The 22,293-nt window shown below is 43.2% G+C and overlaps 1 protein-coding gene across 1 annotated transcript in view; it reads right to left on the bottom strand.

Annotated features, from left to right (window-relative positions):
• Positions 1-20,024, bottom strand: part of C3H6orf163 (chromosome 3 C6orf163 homolog) — a 32,842-nt gene extending 12,818 nt beyond the window's left edge. Inside the window, exons 1-3 of the mRNA XM_033936357.1 lie at positions 19,943-20,024; positions 19,565-19,659; positions 18,021-18,128 (exon numbers count right to left, since the gene is read on the bottom strand). Of these exons, the coding sequence (XP_033792248.1) occupies positions 18,021-18,128; positions 19,565-19,659; positions 19,943-20,024 (285 nt within the window). The remainder of the gene's footprint in view (positions 1-18,020; positions 18,129-19,564; positions 19,660-19,942) is intronic.
• Positions 20,025-22,293: the final 2,269 nt, after the last annotated feature.

Here is a 22,293-nt window from a genome sequence, read left to right as displayed (position 1 = left end):
CTATAGGAGGAAATTTTTTTTCATTCAAAGAATAGTTAAGCTCTGGAATGCATTGCCAGAAGATGTGGTAAGAGCAGATTGCGTAGCTGGTTTTAAGAAAGGTTGGACAAGTTCCTGGAGGAAAAGTCCATAATCTGTTATTGAGAAAGAAACAGGGGAAGCCACTGCTTGGAATGTTGCTACTCTTTGGGTTTTGGCCAGGTACTAGTGACCTGGATTGGCCACTGTGAGAACGGGCTACTGGGCTTGATGGACCATTGGTTTGACCCAGTAAGGCTATTCTTATGTTCTTACCTGGCAAGATCCCAAAAGAGTAAAACAGATTTTATGCTACTTGTGCCAGGAATAAACAGTGGATTTTCCCAAAGCCATCTTAATAATGACTTATGGAGTTTTCTTTTAGGAACTTGTCCAAATCTTTTTTTTTTAAACACTACTGAGCTAACTGCTTTTACCACATAGGTTGTTTACAAGTGAGTGGGAGTTAGGAGTTAAAAGCAACCTTAAAGAAATGGGCTTTTAGCCTAGATTTGAATACTGCTAGGTAACGCTTCACAGGCATCACCTGGGGCAGCCCACATTGCTTTCTGCTCAAGGATTCCCAGTCACAGCAGCAAGCAGGTATGAGTCCTGCTCCTAACAATACCAGAGGTTAGAGCATGGGGTAGTGGGTAGGGTTTTGGTGTCCAACATTCCAGCATCTCCCATGATTTTCTTCAATTTGTTTTAAATTTTCTACTTAGTAACTTCATTGTATTTTTAGAAAGAGGTTTTTTTCCCCCGTTAGTTTAATACAACTAAAAGGCAGATATGGAGGTAGAAACAGCCTAGTAGTTAGAGCTAAAGCCTCAGCATCCTGGAGTTGTGGGTTCGAACCCCCACACTGCTCCTTGTGACCCTAAGCAAGTCATTCAATCCTCCATTACCTCAGGTATATTATATAGATTGTGAGTATGGTTACCAGATTTTACTCCTGTAAAATCTGGACAAATAGCCCCGCCCCCAGGCCTGCCCAAGTCACACCCCAGCCCCACCCTTAGCCTCCTGAGGAGTGGTGTTAACAGACAGGGGGCGCTGTGGCATGCTGTACTGGAATGAATAGTGTGCAGGGTACATGCAAGACACCTACTTTTCATATGATTCTAGCTAAATCTAGCTAGTAACGCATTTGTGGAAGATAAGGCCTATGCCCAATTAAGAGCCTAGGAAAAGTTAGGTACAAAGATATTAAAAAATTGAAAATGGATTGCTGCCAAGGCCAGAAAAACACTAGGGGTTAATAGTAAGAAAAAGCATAATAATATTCTCTTTATGTAAGTTGCTGGTTAAACTGGACTTAGGGAAACGAAATATATAAAATATTTGTAGAGGTATTAGTCTTCCTCTATCTTTCTTTTTTTCTTTGTCTAAAATATTTCAGGTTCGTGCCTAAAATCCTCGTGGTTTAATTGATGACAGATGTTCTTGAGCTAGCTAGCTCAGAGAATATCTGATCTCACATTCCATTACTTGGTAAATCAGAAAAAAGTCAATACGTGTGAAAATTTGATGTGGTGCGGAATAGAACGTGAAATCTTTTTCTGAAGGATGGAGGGTCCTCCATGGGTTTATGAAACCAAAATCTTTAATTAAATCCACATATTAGGGGGGGCGGATTTGGGAGGAGGAATGTCTATCAAGTACCAAGTGGTAAGTTTAAATCGCCCCCAATTATGACGGGATGGGAAGTATATACTAGAATGATATTATGGAGATCAGAGATGAAATCTTTACAGTCGCTGTTAGGAGCGTAGATAGTCAGTATGGAAAATATGTGTTCCGCTATTTAGATTTTACTGATAGCCCATCTACCTGACACATAAAAAGCTTGTTGCAAGATAGTGTGATGGAGGGACTTTTTAATAATTATAGAGACACCACGTTTTTTTGAGATGGCAGGTGCGTGGATGAATGTCTCAGCTCAGTCGAATTTTAATTTAGAATAATCATCTGGATTCAAGTGAGTTTCTTGTAGGAGAAGGATATCGATATTTTTATGAGAAGTATACGATGAGATTTTCTTTCTTTTGATGGGATGGTTTAGACCACTGGTCTCAAACTCAAACCCTTTGCAGGGCCACATTTTGGATTTGTAGGTACTTGGAGGGCCTCAAAAAAATAGTTAATGTCTTATTAAAGAAATGACAATTTTGCATGAGGTAAAACTCTTTATAGTTTATAAATCTTTCCTCTTGGCTAAGTCTTAATAATAATAATGTAATTTATAGCCAAAGAGACATATGATCAAGAAACTGTTTTATTTTACTTTTGTGATTGTGATAAACATACCGAGGGCCTCAAAATAGTACCTGGCGGGCCGCATGTGGCCTCCGGGCTGTGAGTTTGAGACCACTGGTTTAGACTGTTCACATTCCATCTTGCTAATCTAATGCAAGTCATAGGGTGATGTGATGGACTAGTTCATAGAAAAGGTATGACGGATGACATTGGAAGAGGAGAAATGTGAGCACAGCTGCAGAGATGTAAGGGAGATTAAAAAAAAAAAAAAAACCACATGTAATGCAAGATTTTACTAAGTAATGAAAATGTATGTGTGACAACCAGGGACAACGCATGGGCTGCATGAGAACCAGCGAGTCCCACGACGCTTAAGGGTATGTTTTGGAAAAAGCTAATTTAAAAATGAGTAAGTACATGGTTACATATTAGGTCGACAGGTGTAACAGAAGATTATGTAATAGAACAACTGTCAATATGAGAAGGGGTTATTAGACAAGTGTAGCAGAACTATATAAAAAGGGGTGAGATCCTTATCAAAAATGGAGGAGTTAATTTAGGTGATCTCAATCAGCTTAAGAGATAGGGATATGGAGGCCCCCAAAATATATAAATAAATAAATAGTTAAATGAATAAAAATCCACAGATAGGGCAATCGGAAAACATAGATTGTTTCTAATATAATACAAAATTTCATATATGAGTGTATAAAAGGATAAATATAGTAAAAATTTATCTGAAGGATCAAGTTATAGAAAAACATTCAATAGCAAATTGGAAGAATCAGGAAATGATTCAAATGCATGGGTTAATCAAAGACTAAAAGAAGACTGTACATAGCTTTAAAATAATACAGGAGGAATTTTTCACAATAATAAAACCATTTTGTGCATATCAAACAGAAGTTCATGACTTAGGCCTAGATTCACAAAGCAAACCGATTGTGTACCGATCAGTTGGCAACCCCTTTACGACTAAATTTCCCTCCGGCCTGATTCACTTACCTCTTCTGCGATCTGTTTCTAATCTGTGCGTGCAAATGAGGGGGAAATGCATGCAAAGTAGGCAGGGACGCGATTCACAACACAAAATTTCATATCCGACTGGGCTGGCCGATCAGCTGAAGAAGCGACTGCTGGGGAGCAGTTGAAAACGTCTTTCCGACTCTCCTGTTCTGTTGAGGCCCTGCTCTCTGCCCCGTCAGCCCTGACCTCTTGCATCCCCGAATGCCTCATGCAGCCCTGATCTGCCTGCCCAAAACGCCTGCCTTGACATGTCCTCTCTGCTCCCCCTGGCTCTGCCGCCTTCCCTGCAGAGCGAGCCTGCGGGTTTAACCCTTTCAGGACCAAGGGACATATTTGTCCCATAACTTTAAAATCCTATAAATTTTGATTGGGATAGTCTACAGTTCTAAATTTGATATGTACGGATTCCATAGGATACTGCCTTTATGTAAACAAACTGGTTCCGACATTCATTCATTAGCGTCGTTGCCAGATTGACGAGAAGATTCACTTGCCACACTGTCCATAAGCCAGAAGTGTGATTTATTTTAAAAAAAATAATGATATTTCACAAAAAAAATCAATTTTTTGGCATCTGCAAGCCCTTTTTACCATAAAATTGTCGTCAAAACCACAAAAATTGGCCTACGATCCTTATGGTCCTGAAAGGGTTAAAGCAGGAATAGGCATACAGACATACAGGAATGGTTAGAGAAAGCAATATATATCAGACAGATAAAACAATATTGACTGGTTAAAACAATACTAACTGGTTAAAACAGGTAAAATTAAAGTTGAACTTGAAATAATTAAAAGATTTTACAGTTACAAGATAAACTATAGTAGAAGAAAAAAAAAAAGATGAACAATGAAAAAAAAAAAAATCCAAGTAAAGTGTCTAGAGGTGGTTGTTAGAGAAAGTAAAGTAAGCCAGCAAGCATAGGTGAGCAGAGCAATCCAAAACGGTTTACAAGGAGTTACATACATAAAAAGTTAATAATCCATACAAAATCAGAGGATAAAACAGACATATTCAGTCTAACATAAAATCAATTGCCCAGAAAAATGCATCAATACCATCAAAACAGACCTATTCAGTCTAACATAAAGTCAGTTGCTCAGAAAAATACTTCAACGAATAGTTGGAAGAATTCCTCTCTCCACATTGTCTAATCTGGCCAACAAAGCCGTTCCATAACTTGACTCCTGCACACGTAAAAGTCATGGCATTCGTATCTGCATGTTTAGGGATGGCCTTTGTTTCCAACAATGCATAAGGATCTTTATCCCAGGACAAGCAGGCAGGTATTCTCACTAGTGGGTGATGTCATCCGACAGAGCCCCGATACGGACATCTTGAAAGCATGTCTTGCTTGAAGAAACTTAGAAGTTTCGAGATGCCCGCACCGCGCATGCGCCAGTGCCTTCCCGCCCGATGTACCGGGCGTGTCTCCTCAGTTCTTTTCTTTCCGCGGAGCTGAGAAGTTATCTTCAATCTGCGCTGACTGAATTTCAGTTTTTCTTTGCCTTCTTTGACCCGCGTTTTGGTTTATTTCTTTGAATTCACTTTACTTTACTTTATTTAAAAAAAAAAAAAAAAAGTTCAAAATTATTTCTTCCGGCGGTTCGGCCGGCCCGGCCTCGTGGCTGCGGCCTACCTCTTTCGACATTGCAGCGTCGATTTTCCAGCCTATGTCACGGCCAATCACCGGTTTTAAAAAGTGCAGCAAGTGCCAGCGTGCGATTTCGTTGACGGACCCGCATCGACGCTGCCTTCAGTGTCTTGGTCCGGACCACGTTCCGAAATCGTGCAGGCCTTGTTCCACGCTCACTGCGCGCTCGTTTAAGCGGCGTTGCTTACTTTGGGAGTCGATGTTCAAGATGGAGACTGCCAAGGATCTGTCTGCTTCTACATCTGCTGAGGTTTCACCGATTCGCTCGAAACCTGCATCGACGACTTCCGCATCCGGCATCGTGAAGCCAGCATCGTTTACACCAGCTGCGGCTTCCAGTTCCGCTGCGGCGCCTGCCTCGGTCTCTTCGGTTCAGGTACCGCCTTCCACTGTCCCTCCCGTGGTCATCAAGGTGCCCAAAGCTACTAAGCAGAAGCACTTGGCCGCGAAGGAGCGCGAAGACCGTGCAGGAGGACCCCCTTTCGGTGCGGATCCCTCCATATCGGCTTCGCTTCGATCCCTGCTGGAAGCTCAGTTTGTCGAGCTTATGCACACTATGGGACCCCGGCTTATCGCCAACATTCAGGGTGAAGTCCGAGCACCGGTCCCTGAGGGCGGTCCGCCCCCTCCCCCTCGCCGTTCGATCTCGTTGCTCGACGAGGGGGATCGGCGGAGGGCGGCGGATGCCTCCAGGAGGGCTTCCCTTCCTGATATGCCACCTTTAGAGCCCATTACTCCTCCAAGGCAACAGGGCGCTGGGACGGTCCCTGATATTCGGAGTCCTGGGCATACTGCATTGCAGGAAGAGTTCTTCCGCACTCCATACCAGACTTGGGTGGCGCTGCGTGAGTCCGCATCCTTGCCACCTCTGCGATCCACCGCTTCGAGCCCCATCCATTCCTTAGAGGCTTCGGGGGATCGTGCGATGCACAGAAGTTCTCGCTCCCCATCCCGGCACCGGGAGGGGCATCGTTCTCGTCATTCATCTCGACACTCCTCACGTCATTCGGAAGTGTCCCCACAGAAAAAGATGCAACGTTTGGGATACTCATCGTCCGATGTTTCCCAACCGGAGGGACCAGAGTATGAGGAACCATCTACCTCTTATTCTCCATGCCGGTCTCAGCTCTCCCTAGACCCGGAGGCTTCCACTTCCGTCTAGTCCGTCTCGGCGGCCGGCCTTGGCGGACCAATTGTCTTTCTCATCTTTTCTCCGACAGATGGCGGATGACTTAGATGTGACTTTGGATACTGGATCTAAATATTCTAAAGAGTATTTGGATACGATGCATTTGCCTCACCCTCCGGCGGAGACTCTTCGGCTTCCTTTGCATAAATTGCTGGACCAGACTTTCATGCGCTGTTTTGAGACACCGTATTCTATCCCTGCGGTTCCCAGCAAGCTGGATGCTCGATACCGCATCGTTCACCACAAGGGGTTTGAGGGAGCTCAACTTTCTCATCAGTCTCTGCTGGTCGAGTCTTCTCTCAAGCGTTCTCACCCTTCCCAGGTCTACGCTTCTGTGCCTCCGGGCAGGGAGGGGAGAACGATGGACAAGTTTGGTAGACGAGTTTACCAAAATTCGATGATGGCGACTCGAGTGCTCAATTACAATTTCTTCTTCTCTTCTTATTTGGATTTCTTCTTGCCGGTCCTCCGCAAGTTCGTCCCTTTCATCGATGCTGAAGCTCGTTTCCAGTTTGAGGAGGTGGTGGCAACCCTGTCCCAGTTGCGGCTGCAGCTGATGCAATCCTCATACGATGCCTTCGAGCTCTCGGCACGTGCTGCGGCCTGCTCAGTCGCCATGCGTCGCCTGGCCTGGCTTCGCACTATTGATATGGATCCCAACCTCCAAGACAGATTGGCTAATGTGCCTTGTGCGGGAGCGGATCTATTCGATGAGTCTATCGAGACTGTCACTAAAAAGCTTTCGGACCACGAGAAGTCTTTTCAATCCATTCTGCGTCCTAAGCCTAAGCCTCAACAGTCTCGTCCATCTAGACCGCCTCAAATCTACCAGAGGCGTTATCAACCAAGACAGGCTCCCCTAGCGAGACAGCCTGCGAAGAGGCAGCCTCCACAGAAGTCTCAGCAGAAGCCTCAGATGCCGGCTGCACCCAAGGCCACTCAGCCCTTTTGACTCTCTTCCAGGGAGCATAACCGACGTTCTGTCTTCCCTTGTTTTTCCCATCGGGGGTCGACTCCACCATTTTTATCATCAATGGGAGTCGATCACCTCGGACCTTTGGGTCCTTACCATCGTAAGAGAGGGATACTCTCTTCATTTCCAACGGGTCCCCCCGGACCATCCTCCAAGAGAGTATCCTTCCAACTCGATGCAGACCGCTCTTCTTCTACAGGAGGCGCAGGCTCTGCTTCGGCTTCGAGCCGTCGAGCCGGTGCCAGTAGATCAGCAAAACCGGGGGTTCTACTCCCGGTATTTCTTGGTTCCGAAGAAGACGGGCGATCTGTGTCCCATTTTGGACCTTCGAGTCCTCAACAAGTTTTTGGTCAAGGAGCGGTTCCGCATGCTGACCCTTGCCTCTCTCTACCCCCTACTCGAGCAGAACGATTGGTTATGCTCTCTGGACCTCAAGGAGGCCTACACTCACATTCCGATTCATCCGGCCTCCCGCAAGTTCCTCAGATTTCGGGTGGGACATCTACATCTGCAGTATCGAGTGCTTCCATTTGGCCTTTCCTCTTCGCCCAGAGTCTTCACGAAGTGTCTGGTGGTGGTGGCCGCTGCACTCCGGAACATGGGTCTTCAGGTGTTTCCATACCTCGACGACTGGCTCATCAAGGCCCCGTCGGCCCCAGAGGTCATTTCGGCGACCTTGACCACGATTTGTTTTCTGCAGAGCTTGGGCTTCGAGATCAACTTTCCCAAGTCACATCTTCAGCCCACCCAGACTCTCCCCTTCATCGGGGCGGTCCTGGATACCATCCAACTTCGAGCGTTCCTCCCTCCTCAGCGCATGGACGCTCTTCTTCTACTCTGCCAGTCGGTGTCTTCTCGCCCGTCCATCTCAGCGAGACACATGATGGTCCTCTTGGGTCACATGGCATCCACAGTTCATGTGACGCCTTTTGCCAGACTACATCTCAGAATTCCTCAATGGACCTTGGCATCTCAGTGGACTCAGGTCTCCGACCCATTGTCCCGACACATTGTAGTCACTCCTGCTCTACGGCAGTCTCTTCTTTGGTGGATGACCTCTTCGAATCTATCCAGAGGTTTGCTGTTTCACTCTCCTCCCCACCAGAAGGTTCTCACGACCGATTCATCGAACTATGCATGGGGAGCTCATCTGGATGGTCTTCACACTCAGGGGTTCTGGACCAGTGCGGAACGACTCCATCAAATCAATCTTCTGGAGCTCAGAGCCATTTTCAATGCTCTTCAGGCTTTTCAACATCTCCTTCACGACATGGTGGTCCTAATTCGCACCGACAATCAGGTCGCCATGTATTATGTGAACAAGCAAGGAGGCACGGGCTCGGCCTCCCTTTGCCAGGAAGCTCTTCGAGTCTGGGATTGGGCGGTCCGCCACAACACCTTCCTCAGGGCTGTCTACATTCAGGGGAAGGACAATGTCTTGGCAGACAAATTGAGCCGTCTTCTCCAACCTCACGAATGGACGCTCAATTCCAAACCCCTTCATCAGATATTTGCACAATGGGGGACACCTCAGATAGATCTCTTTGCAGCCCCCCACAACTTCAAACTGCCTCAGTTTTGCTCCAGGATCTACACTCCTCTCCGCCTCGAGGCAGACGCCTTTCTACTGGAGTGGGGGAATCGCTTCCTTTATGCGTTTCCTCCCTTTCCTCTCATTCAGAAGACTCTGGTCAAGTTAAGATCAGACCGTGCCACCATGATCCTGATTGCTCCTCGGTGGCCCAGACAACCTTGGTTCTCCCTTCTACTTCAACTCAGCAGCAGGGAACCAATACTTCTTCCAGTGTTTCCTTCACTGCTTACTCAACATCAAGGTTCACTGCTTCATCCCAACCTGCAGTCTCTCCACCTGACAGCTTGGTTCCTTTCAACATAACCCCTCACCAGTTCTCTCAGGCTGTGAGGGAGGTCTTGGAGGCTTCCAGGAAGCCTGCTACTCGACAATGCTATTCCCAAAAATGGACGAGATTCTCGACCTGGTGTATTTCCAATGCTACAGAACCTCAGAAAGCTTCTCTATCGTCTGTATTGGACTATCTTCTACACCTGTCCCAGTCTGGTCTCAAGTCTACTTCTATACGAGTCCACCTGAGTGCTATTGCGGCTTTCCATCAGCCTCTACAGGGGAAACCTTTGTCTGCTCATCCTGTGGTTTCCAAATTTATGAAAGGACTTTTTCATGTCAATCCTCCTATCAAACCTCCTCCTGTGGTTTGGGATCTCAATGTTGTCCTGTCTCATCTTATGAAGCCTCCGTTTGAACCTCTCAAAACGGCTCCTCTTAAGTATCTCACCTGGAAGGTGGTTTTCCTGGTGGCCCTCACGTCAGCTCGCCGAGTCAGTGAGCTTCAGGCCCTAGTGGCAGATCCACCCTTCACTGTATTCCATCATGACAAGGTGGTTCTCCGTACTCATCCAAAATTCTTACCTAAAGTGGTCTCTGAATTTCACATCAATCAATCCATCGTGCTTCCAGTGTTTTTTCCAAAGCCTCATTCTCATCCTGGAGAATCTGCTTTGCACACTCTGGACTGTAAACGTGCTCTGGCTTTCTACTTGGATCGCACAAAGCCACACAGAACTGCACCTCAACTTTTCGTCTCCTTTGATCCAAGCAAGTTGGGACGACCTGTATCGAAGCGCACCATCTCTAACTGGATGGCGGCTTGTATCTCTTCCTGCTATGCCCAGGCTGGATTATCCCTTCCCTGTAAGGTCACAGCCCACAAGGTCAGAGCAATGGCAGCCTCTGTAGCCTTCCTCAGATCGACACCGATTGAGGAGATTTGTAAGGCTGCCACTTGGTCCTCGGTTCATACCTTCACCTCTCATTATTGTCTGGATACTTTCTCCAGACGGGATGGACAGTTTGGCCAAACTGTATTACAAAATTTGTTTTCTTAAGTTGCCAACTCTCCCACCATCCCATTGGGGTTAGCTTGGAGGTCACCCACTAGTGAGAATACCTGCCTGCTTGTCCTGGGATAAAGCAATGTTACTTACCGTAACAGTTGTTATCCAGGGACAGCAGGCAGCTATTCTCACGTCCCACCCACCTCCCCTGGGTTGGCTTCTCAGGCTAGCTACCTGAACTGAGGAGACACGCCCGGTACATCGGGCGGGAAGGCACTGGCGCATGCGCGGTGCGGGCATCTCGAAACTTCTAAGTTTCTTCAAGCAAGACATGCTTTCAAGATGTCCGTATAGGGGCTCTGTCGGATGACATCACCCACTAGTGAGAATAGCTGCCTGCTGTCCCTGGATAACAACTGTTACGGTAAGTAACATTGCTTTGTGGTTGGTAACGAGACATCATATTCTGTAAAATTTCAGGCATCGTACCATATAGAAATTGATGACATACATAACATGATTGCTTTGGGTTTTTTTTTTATTTTATTATAAATCTTAATTGAAAAACATTTTATTTATATAAAAGGAAACGCACACAATACATAAAAATACAATCATTCTAGGGATATCCAAATTACATAACTTTCACCTTTCCAAAACGGATATTAAATTTAAACCTCTCACAGATAAAAGCAATCTGAGGTCAATAGAACACTAATTGTTGTTATTAATATCTAATAAATTTCAATATTCATTCATTCAACATTGTATTTAACATACCAGGTCTCCACAGATTCCCACCTCTTCTGAAAACCAGTTATTTGATTTCTACAAATAGCTGTTAATTGACTAAGATAATATGCATGCCGTATACCCGGAATAATCTGAGGCATAGAGGGAATATTAACAGATGGCCATGTTCTTGCTTTTTCCTGTATAACAACTCCTGTACATACACATATGACCTTAAATACAGTCTTATCCATTCCCACCGGTTTATATTGCAACAAAAATAATTTAGCATCACATACTATAACAGTATTCAACATTTCAGAGAATAAAAAGGCACATTTATTTCATAGAACCTGTATTAAAGGGCAGTTATACCACATAGGAATATAAATACCACTCATACCACAGCCTCTCCAGGACACTCCAGTCCTATTGGGGCAATAACTTGATAGTCTAATTCGATATAGGTACCATCGATATAGTACTTTAAGGGTTCCTTTTATTAAGCCACGCTAGCGGGGGTTAACGCGCCCGACTTTTCATCCCGCGCTATCCCCCGCGCTGGCCTAAAAACTACCGCCTGCTCAAGAGGAGGCGGTAGTGGCTAGCGCGGCCGGCGGTTTAGCGCGTGGTATTACCCGCGTTAAACTGCTAGCGTGCCTTTGTAAAAGAAGCCCTAAAACTTTGTTCAACCAGATTAGCTGATATTGATATACGTTGTGTTATCATATAAATTGATTCCCATTCCTTTGGGGAAATATTAACCTTCGCCAAATGTAATAAAAATGAATGTTTGGGATCTCTTTGCTTTTAATTGACGTGCTACCAATCTGCCTGCCTTATTTCCCTCCTCAAAAAATGGACGTTTAGCTAGTTGCAACTCATATTGTACTTTATCTACCCATAGTTGTTTTAAATTTGTTCGTGTTAATTCTAATTTAGGTTTTAAAGAGTCTGTTGGTGTTTTAATAAATTGTTCTTCTAATTCTCGAAGTTGTGTCTGTAGCAAGTGTCTTCTTGATTTTTTTGCCTTTTCATTATAGCAGCCCATTTTATTAATGGCCTCTAATAAAAGTTTTAAAGCCGTCCTACACCATATTCAAAGCCACTTCAGATATATTATTTATAATGAAGTATTCTGGGATAATTTGATTTAATTCTGCTAATACTGCCTCATTATTTAATACACTTTCGTTTAATCTCCAAAATTGGAGAGGTCTATCAAGTTCCTTATTCAAAGACATAACCACTGGTACATGATCTCACCACAACTGTGCTTCTATTTCTACTTTCTTCATGTCTGAGGCAAGGTGCTTATCCAAAAAAATAAAATCAATTTGTGAATACATATTATGTACATGGGAATAATATGTAAATTGAGATTTCCCCGGATGCCCTTGCCTCCATGCATCAAACAATCCCAAATTTTGCAACATCCCTTGTAATTCTTTCCGATCTTTTCTGTAATAATTAACCCTCCCAGTATTGTCTAATGGAGGGAATAAAGTTACATTGAAATCTCCCCCTATTATCCATAGCCCAGTGGGCATACTCATCATCTTATCTTGTAATAACTGATAAAAAGTTTGCTGGTTTTCATTTGGTGCATATACTGATATTATGTTATACAATTTTCCATACAAAGCTACATGAAGTATCAGAAATCTACCTTCCTCATCTACATAGTGCTCTATAATTGAGGCCTGAATTTTCCCTGAAATCATAATAGCCACCCGAGATTTTCTTAAGTGGATGTGATGCAACTTTACAAATAGAAAAATGCTTGGTATTCAATTAATGCTGATGCTTTTTCTTCAAATGTGTTTCCTGAATTGAGCATATTGATACTTTTAATCGCAACGCCTCCTTTACCAAACATTTTCTTTTAAAGGGAGAATTCAGGCCTCTAACATTTATAGTTACCAAATTCAACTCAAACATCTCAGAATTGCTTTTACCCTCCTCTAACCTTTCTATTATGACATTAGGTATCCCTTTCATACCCACACACATCACATCCATACATAAAATCACACAACCACAAAACACTTACATCCTGCCCCCCCATACCACCCACACCTTTCCCATTCTCTTCCCCAAAACCCCTCTCCCCTTCCTCCTTCCCCATCTTCCCTCTCCCTTGACTCGAAGACATTTCTCCACAGGAAGAACCTTGCCGCTGGAGAACTCTTTATACATATCTTTTCCCCTTATTTCTCCAGAGACTATAAAAGATAACTAAACTAAACTAAACCTTAAGTTTATATACCCCATCATCTCCACGGATGTGGAGCTCGGCACGGTTTACAAGAACTTAAAATATAGGAAGAGAAGGAAAAAAAGGGTTTACATGAACTTATATATAGAAGAGAAGAGTAAGGGGGGATAGAATTACATTTTAGTGAAAAGCCAGGTTTTCAGTTGCTTGCGGAATAATTGGAGGGAGCCCAGGTTCCGCAGCGGGGTAGTAAGGTCGTTTCAAAGACCTGTAATTCTGAAGAGAAGGGATTTTCCAGTTTGCCTGCATAGCGAATACCGTGTAGACTAGAGAGTACCTATATATACCACCCAAAGCTCCTCTTTTAGTATTCCTATCATATAGTTTATGTAACAGTTCTTATGTCAGATTGGAAAATCTTATTCTCATCATTAACAATCATAATCTTCTTATTTTTTTTAGACAGAGCTCCAACCAGTTGCCATTTTGGTGTTAGAATTGTCTGTTGCTGTTTCTTATCCTGTCCTGCAATGGGATTTTCTTCTCCCCATCCTAAAGATTGAAAAGTTTGAAGTGCTGCATCTTTAGATGAAATGTGATAATTAGCTCCCTTTGTGTTAAATTGCAATCCAAATGGAAATGTCCATCTATAACGTATCTGTTATTCTCTTAGTTTTGCTGTAAAGAGTGAAAATTCCCTTTGCCTTCTCAGCGTAAGGGGTGAGATGTCCGCATATATGGATGGTTCATGTGTCCCATAAGATCTTCTCCTGTTTCTGTGCCGCATTCAAAATTTCCTCCTTTTGTATATAGTACAAAGCATACTTCAATGTCCTTAAATTGGTTGGGCCTTGTTGCTCCTAGTGCACGATGTGCACGATCGATATGAATTTGATCTACCTGCTTCTCGATTTGGACTTTAGCCAATATAAACACTGATATTTTTTTAACTACTTCTTTACAATTACGATATTCCAGCACCTCAGGTAGGCCTCTTATGCAAAGGTTTTGTCTCCTACCCCTATTTTCAATTCCTCTACATGATCCATTAGTTCATTTACTTGTTTTTCCTGCTGCGTGTGTTTTTCTTCCTTGACTTGTTGTTTCGCGTCCTCCAAACGCTGTCCCAAACCAATTATATCCACCTTAAGTTCAGATTTCATTGCTGCCAAATCCTCTCTCAAAGCTGCTATATCTGTTTTCAATTCCTGAAACCATACTCATAGCTCTTCCATACTATGTACACTCTCATTCTCCACTGGACGAACCCATTCCACATTCCTCTCCCCTGCCAGTTCTTCAGATACCGGGGCCATACTTTCCTCTTCTCGTCTTACTTGACTGCAGCCCGAATATGCATACTCCTTCAAGTCAGGGGTCTTTTTCTTACTCATTTGTAAGCTGGATTCTCAATTATCAATAAAACTCAAAAAGCAAATCTTCCTTAATTCTCTCAAATATTACCGTCTCCAGAGAGCGATTCAGCTTCCACTCCAGTGGTCATGGAGCTGCGGGCTTACGCTTCCTTCCGGCTCATCGACATCACTTCCCCGTCAGGGAGGTGGGTAAAAGCCACTCTACAGTTCCCCGACTCAGCCTGTAGACAAGACGCACTCTCCAGCACTAGCAGTTCTCACACTGCACGCCACCCTTCAAGCTCCTCTCCCCTCAAACACTGCTACCCTCCCCCGCCCGCCATCCACAACAACCACCAGGGTCAACGTGATTGCTTTGTACTGAATTTGAAACACAACTGGCAGCCAATGCAGTTGTCGAAGATATGGTATAACATGCTCATATCTTTATGTTCCAGTTATGATTAGAGTGGATCGAGATAAAACAGATGCAATTCATAAAAATAATCAGGATGAAGGGAGTGCATGTAAAACAGAGAAGCAGAAGATGCAAAGTAAATCAGTTTAGCATAGTAAGGGAAATCATAATAAATGAATGGTAGTAAAAGTATAAGTTCATTATAAATTCATTAGTAATTTGATAATTGATTAAACAAAATCTAGAACATTCTTTTTTTTCTAAAAGTGCATGTAGGAGCAGTAGGGGGAATATGCAGCAGGGAATGCAGAAGTTAGCATATCAGACAAACAACATGAGTAGGGGGTTAAGCAAGATGGAGGTAGGAAAAAAGAAAGCAAGGAAAAATGATGCCAGAACTAACGGTCAAGGATTTAGTGATTAGAACAAATTAATTTGGGCAAAAATTGACAAAGGGGAATTAACAAAACTTTATCATGTTGTCTATTTCTTTCATAACTATCAGATGTTGATATATAATCACAGTGGGAACAAGCAGGATAAAAAATAAAGTTTAAAAAAGGAGTAAAAATATATATGAGAAAAAAGAGAAAAGGGAGGGAAAGCTCAAATGCAGATTAAACATAAGCATAACATTAGATTATAAAACTTATGACAAAGCTTGAGAAATGCAGTAGCTAGCCTCCACATCGGCCACAAAATTTATATTTTCATTATTAATCTTATTTTATGAAATTTAAAGCCTAGATTGACCTATCTTAATGATATAGTAATTGGGGCTCATTACTCAAGCTTTACATGAAATATGACGCTTTACATGAAATATGACGCTGAGGTCACTAAAACTATTTATTTATTGTGGTTTGAAGAGGAGGATGATTGATTAAGAAGGAAGACTGAAAAGGATTATATTAAATCAATTCTTTAGTTTGTAAAATCTGTATTAATTTTCAAAACTAATACAAAGTGCCGTGAACCCATACAAACATTAATAAACAACATAAGCACTTAAATTCTTTGGAGACTTGGAAACTGCTGCTTTCAGTTAGCATCTGCGTACCGATAGCCTGGATTTGGCGCTCAGGCCCTGAAGCGGTGGCTACCGGCCACGAAACGATCGTCGGCCTGGCCTGTTTGTGTTCAGTGGTTTTTACCATGAATCATTCTCGGCTATTTTTTTTGCTAACTTTAAACTTGTGCGAAAAGTTTTTTGCCTATGACGCTTGGGTGGAAGAGAGTGGGTCCACCTCTCCGTTCGTCTGAGGCTTTTCTTTCGCTTAAGTAATAAAACAGCTTTCTTGGCTTGGGTGGTGCTTTTGTTTTGGAGTGATATTTTTGAATTTTTGTGCTTTAACCACACTGCGCCACACTCTCCCCCCCATCAAGTGGCACCCACATTCTCTTAACCCTTTCAGGACCATAAGGATCGTAGGCCAATTTTTGTGGTTTTGACGACATTTTTATGGTAAAAAGGGCTTGCAGATGCCAAAAAATTGATTTTTTTTGTGAAATATCATTATTTTTATTTAAAAAATCACACTTCTGGCTTATGGACAGTGTGGCAAGTGAATCTTCTCGTCAATCTGGCAACGACGCTAATGAATGAATGTCGGAACCAGTTTGTTTACATAAAGGCAGTATCCTATGGAATCCGTACCTATCAAATTTAGAACTGTAGACTATCCCAATCAAAATTGATAGGATTTTAAAGTTATGGGACAAATATGTCCCTTGGTCCTGAAAGGGTTAAAAGATGCCCAACTCTTCTTAATTGAAGCTACCTCCTCATACTTTCCGACAAGACATACAGCATTCATCCTCCACCACCCAATCATGCTCAACTAAGAACTACTTTTCCATTCAGACAAGATTGATTGAATAGCAATTTCCACAAGCATCTATCTAATATAATAAAACGGTAAGCCGCGCATGCGCACTTCCTATGCGTGCGTCCGTTTTCCGTGAGGTGTAGCACACATAGGAAGTGCGCACGCGCGGCTTACGGTCTTGGCCTCACGCGAGGCAAGACAAGTGGCAGGCGCGCTCTTCCCTGATCTCCACCGCTGCCGGCCGCTAGCACCCCCTGCCCTCTCCGTCGCCTCCCGGCTCCAGCGGCGTAGGCGGCACTATAAACACGCTGCTTCGCGCCCTTCCCTGCCGATTTTGTCTGCCGTGTCTCTGATGACATCATCGGAGACAGACGCGGCAGAAGAAATCGCCAGTAGAAGGCCGCGAAGCAGCGTGTTTAAAGTGCTGCCTACGCGGCTGGAGTCCCGAGGTTTGTCGGTGATGGGAGGGTCCCGAACGGAAACTTAGCTGTAACCCCCTTCCCTCCCTCAACAGATCACAGCTGATCCAAGCCGAAGAGCCCCAACCTCTCTAGCCTTTCTTCATACAAGAATCAATCCATTCCCTTAATCATTTTGGTCACCTTCTCTGTACCTTTTCTAAGTCTGCTATATTATTTTTAAGATGCAGTGACCAGAACTGCACACAACAATATAAAGAAGCATTATGACATTTTTTTTTGTTTTGTTTTATTCTCTGTTTCTTTCTTACTAATTCCTAATATTTTGCTTGCTTTTATGGCCAACGCAGCACACTAGGCAAAAGATTTCAGCATTTTAGCTCCGGTTTTATAAAACAGTGGATTTGCAAACTGTGTGCCCCGGCAGATTTCAGGTGTGCCTCAAGATGGCGTGGAGGAGAGGCGCCGGCTGACTGCTTACGACGAGAGGCACCTCCTGTAGTCAGTCAGCCGGGGCCTGCGTCTCTGCTCTTTCTCACCTCTCCTTCTGCAGCACCCCTCCCCCCACCCCCAGGCAGTAATAGGAGGCTCAGGGTTGTGGCTGGAGAAGATCTCCGCAGTACACCGACAAATGCGCGCAGGACAATTGCATCCCGTTAAATGGGTGCACCAACAAGTGCACGCAGGACAATGGTGCCCCGTCAATCACACTAGTGTTAATGAATATTTTAAGTGCGGGGGGGGGGCCCTCAAAAAAGAGGGTTACTTTGTAACCCTCAAAAAGACAAAATTAGTATTCGCTGTATGGAGTGCAATTGACGGGGCGCAAATGTCCTACACATATTTGTCGGGTCACACATCTGCCCATGCGCGGATGTCAATGTGATGACATCACGCACGAGCGTGATGTCATCATGTCGACATCCGCGCATTTCCAGGTGCCCTCCAACCGCGGCCGCGAGATTAGTGTGTCGCACCTTAAAACGTTTGCGACGCACTGCTATAAAAGACGCCTACGGTAAGGCGCCTAGTGATAGTTAACAAAGCTTTCTGCAGACCTGTATCACGTTGTCACGTTCCTTTTCTAAATCTTGTATGACGACTTTTTGTTCTTTCTTGACTGTTTTAATGGCTTCTTTCACTGCTTTTCTTTTCTCTCTCTCAGCCTGGGGTGGGGGGGGGAAGCACAAAACAGGAATTTGCCAATCACACTTTCATTAATGTGGCCGTTTTACATTTATTTATTCAACTGTTATGCCTGGCTGTTTCCACCTTCCTTTCAGGGCTTTCATCTCAAAGAAAACCTGCAGCTTGTGGGAATTACGGCACCATCATGGTTGGGGTTAAACACACTGGAGCCCAGGACAGAAATTTGGAAGGAAGCCGCTGAAAGCCTATTAATAGACCATATATCCTTCAGTGCCAGAAAAACGTAGGTCCCCTTATGGCATGGAAATAAAAACAAGAGAAAAAGGAAACCGATATGGTTCTCCAAACAAGTGGCGGAGAAAATAAAGGCAAGAATTGACGTTCATGAAATTAAAAAAAAAAATCAAGAAGAGGAACAAAGAAAGGAATACTGGATGAACCTGAAAGAAGTCAAGAGAGATACGTCTGGTGAAAGCAGAAGCAAATGGCTAGAAATGTGAAAAGGGTAGACAAAACTTTTTTCAGATTTATTAGTGAAAGGAAGAAGACAAAACCAATTGTGAGACTGAAAGAACTGCTATGTGGAGAATGACTGCGGAAAAGGCAAATGTGCTAGGCAAATATAGTACCTCTGTGTGCTAGCCCTCATCCTCTCTCCCTTCACCCACAGTCCAGCATCTCTCCCTCTCCTCCTTGCAAATGATCTGGCATATCCCCCAGTCTTGCAGCTCCCCTCTCTTCCCCAGTGTACCTTGAACTTTGTCTTCACTTTTAAAGGTCGCTAGTAGGCAATGAGCAGCGATTCACACGTTGGCTGTGATCAGCCCTGGAGTCTTCCCTCTGACACAATTTCCTGCCTCCACATGGGGTGGGGGTGGGGGTGGGGGGAAATATCAGAAAGAAGGTTCTGGGGAAGCCACAGGCACATGTGTGAATCACTGCTCACTGTCTGCCGGCAAATTTGCAAATTTAAGAACTAGAAGTGGAGACAAGATTTAAGAAACATTGGGGGGGGGAGATGCTGGATTGTTGGCTGGGATAGATGTTGGAAACAGGGAGGCAGGGGGGAGATGGAGCAGGGGGGTGGAGGAGAAGACGGGGATAGAGAGGGGAGACACTGAGGTTCTCTTATTTGTTATGTGTTTGTTTATGAAACACACTGCTCTCTCCCTTCCTATTGTTTTTTTTCCATACGTGTCTTATTTACTATCAACAACTTGTATTTCTCTCCCCATTTTTTCCTTTTGTTTGTTATGTTTTGTCAGGTTAGTTCTATTTCCCCCAGAAATTTGTAATTTTATTGTTTTGTACATCGCTTTGAATTTTTAACAAGCGATTAATCAAATTTATAATAAACTTGAACTTGAAACTTGACATTTGATATTTTATGAGGCAGAAAATAAGTACTTAATTAATTAATTAATTCAAGACTCAACATTTATATTTTGCATACCTGAGCATGTACAGCCGCTTCGGCTTCTTGAATTATTTTTCTGTTTTCTTCTGTGAGTTCATCAAGAATCTTTTTATGAAGTTGTGACCCGATTTCTGCAAATTCAATAAGAAGAAATGCACCATAAGTAACTTTTGAAATGAGAGCAGATTGGCTACCCTTTTTCTCAAACTCGTGGCCCGCAAGGTCCTATTTTGAGGCCTTCGGTATGTTTCTCATAATCACAAAAGTAAAATAAAACAATTTCTTGATCATATGTCTCTTTAGCTATAAATTACAAAAGGAAAGATTCATAAACAATAAAGGCCTCTGCAGACAGATAAAGGGGAAGAAGGGCTGGGTGGAATCTTCTCCTGCTTGTGCACAAGAATTACATACCAGCAGCTGGAGATTTATTCCCTTTATTGCTGGCTACCCACTGGGGCTGGATGGGCTGCTGAGAGTACTGGCTTCTGCTCATTGCTCTCAATGCAAAGAAATTTGACTATGTTATCCCCCTTTTGCAAGAAGCCCTTTGGTTGCCAGTGGAACACAGAAGCACTTACAAAATTCTGTTAACATTTAAGACCAGACAAAACAATCAACCCAAATTTATTAATAATCTTATATAATAATGATATATTGTACTTAAAGTATTCATGAAAGAAAATCAAGTGTGTGTTTATAAGATTATATGTATTTTTTTGATACACTTGTTGTAATATGAAAAAATGAATAAAGAAATTAAAAAAAAAAAAAAAAAATCTTCTTACCCCTTATAATCCTTCTAAGACTCTAAGATCGACAGCCAATAACCTTTTTTCTATTCCATCACTGAAGTATAGAAATACAATGAGGTCTACTATCTTCTCTGTTACTGCCCCTTCTCTCTGGAATAGTATCCCAAATTACTTACACGAAGAATCAATTCTTCATAATTTTAAGACGAAGCTAAAGACATTTCTCTTTCTTGATGCCTTCGAGACATAACTGTCCTTTTAAGGGCAACTGAGTTCAACATTATTTATAGCAGCTCCTCCTATTGTTTTTTTCCAATTGTTCTCTTTTACTTTGACTATTGTAGTTCTTGCCTTTTTACGTTTTTGTTCCTGTTTGTCTTTGTTTTTAAAAGTCTTCGTAAGTTATTGTTACTGTTTGGTGATGCTTCATCAGCTTAAATTTGCATTTTAGCTAAAGTATGTTTTTATGATTTTGTATATCGCCTAGACGGTTGATTGGGCGGTATAAGAAATTTTAAATAACCTTGAAACTTGATCACTACTGCTGCTGGTGATTTGATCTCACTGTCCTTGTAGGAATAGCATCCCCCTAGGGCAGTGTCTCTCAAACTTTTTTTTTTTAAGCTCCAATACACTAAACGGGGCAAATGTTTTTCACGGCACATTATAACTGAAACTATAAAATTGCAAAACCAACAAAAAATTAAATTTGAAAATTCTTTAAGCTATGTATGAGTAATTGTAACAGCGATGAAACTAAAGTAGATAGACTAGAATTGCTAATCAATACGATGGATGTGCTTGTTTTTAAGTGCAAATGAACTCAAAACGCGGTTCAATAGTCAACAAGCAAACACACATTTCATCATCCACCATCTGCAGTTGTTTTCTTTTTTTTAATTTAATTTCTTTCAGAGAAGAAAATCCAAGTTTGCAAAGATAAGATCCAAACGGTAACAGAGCCTTGATTGCTTTGTTGCTCAAGTTAGGACAGGGGTAGGGAACTCCGGTCCTCGAGAGCCGTATTCCAGTCGAGTTTTCAGGATTTCCCCAATGAATATGCATTGAAAGCAGTGCATGCAAATAGATCTCATGCATATTCATTGGGGAAACCCTGAAAACCCGACTGGAATACGGCTCTCGAGGACCGGAGTTCCCTACCTCTGAGTTAGGATAACTACTGCATAAAAAAAATAAAACTAAAATTACTTGTTGTTAGTTTTCAAGCACCAATCACGTCAAAAAATGATGCTCGTCTTGGCCGGCAGTTGCATCCTTACACAAACAGGCACTCACAACATTGATGGCTTCTTGCGTACGTGATGTACATACAAACTGTTCTAGTGTATACTTATGAAGGGAATTTTTAAGAATCTCTCATGGCACACCTGGCATCTCTTCAGGGCACACTACTGTGGCACATAGTTGGAGAGACACTGCCCTACTGCACCCCTGCCTGGGTCCTCAGGATGTCAGTGTGGCCCTGCTGATCCGATCTGGCCCTAGAATGCACATGCACTGGATCACCTCATCTCTTTCTTCCCCCCATCCACCTTCACTCCATCCCTTTCTCTGTCTCTCTCCTCACCCCTAATCCAGCACTGCCTTATTTTATTTATTCAATTTTCCAGGCCATTCTCCCAGGAGAGCTCAGAACGGTTTACATGAGTTTATTCAGGTACTCAAGCATTTTTCTCTGTCTGTCCTGGTGGGATCACAATTTGTCTAATGTATTTGGGGCAATGGGGGGGATTAAGTGACTAGCCCAGGGTCAAAAGGAGCATCGTGAGTTTGAACCCACAATCCCAGGGTGCTGAGGTTGTAGCTTTAACCACTGTGCCACACTCTCTTTTCTCCTCCCAAATCCAGCATTGCTCTTGTCTGTCTCCTGCCCTCCTAGGGCTGCTGAGAGACAAAACTGGGTCCAGGGCAAACAATCTTAAGGCCCCTCCCCCACTCCACTGCCACACCTGCACAACTCCCCAACCTCCCACACCTTTGTTCTTTTCC

This window comes from Geotrypetes seraphini, chromosome 3 (assembly GCF_902459505.1).
Source record: "Geotrypetes seraphini chromosome 3, aGeoSer1.1, whole genome shotgun sequence".
NCBI classification, from domain to species: Eukaryota; Metazoa; Chordata; class Amphibia; order Gymnophiona; family Dermophiidae; genus Geotrypetes; species Geotrypetes seraphini.
The sequence above is the reverse complement of the archived record's forward strand: the minus strand, read 5'-3'. Positions and strand labels throughout refer to the sequence as shown.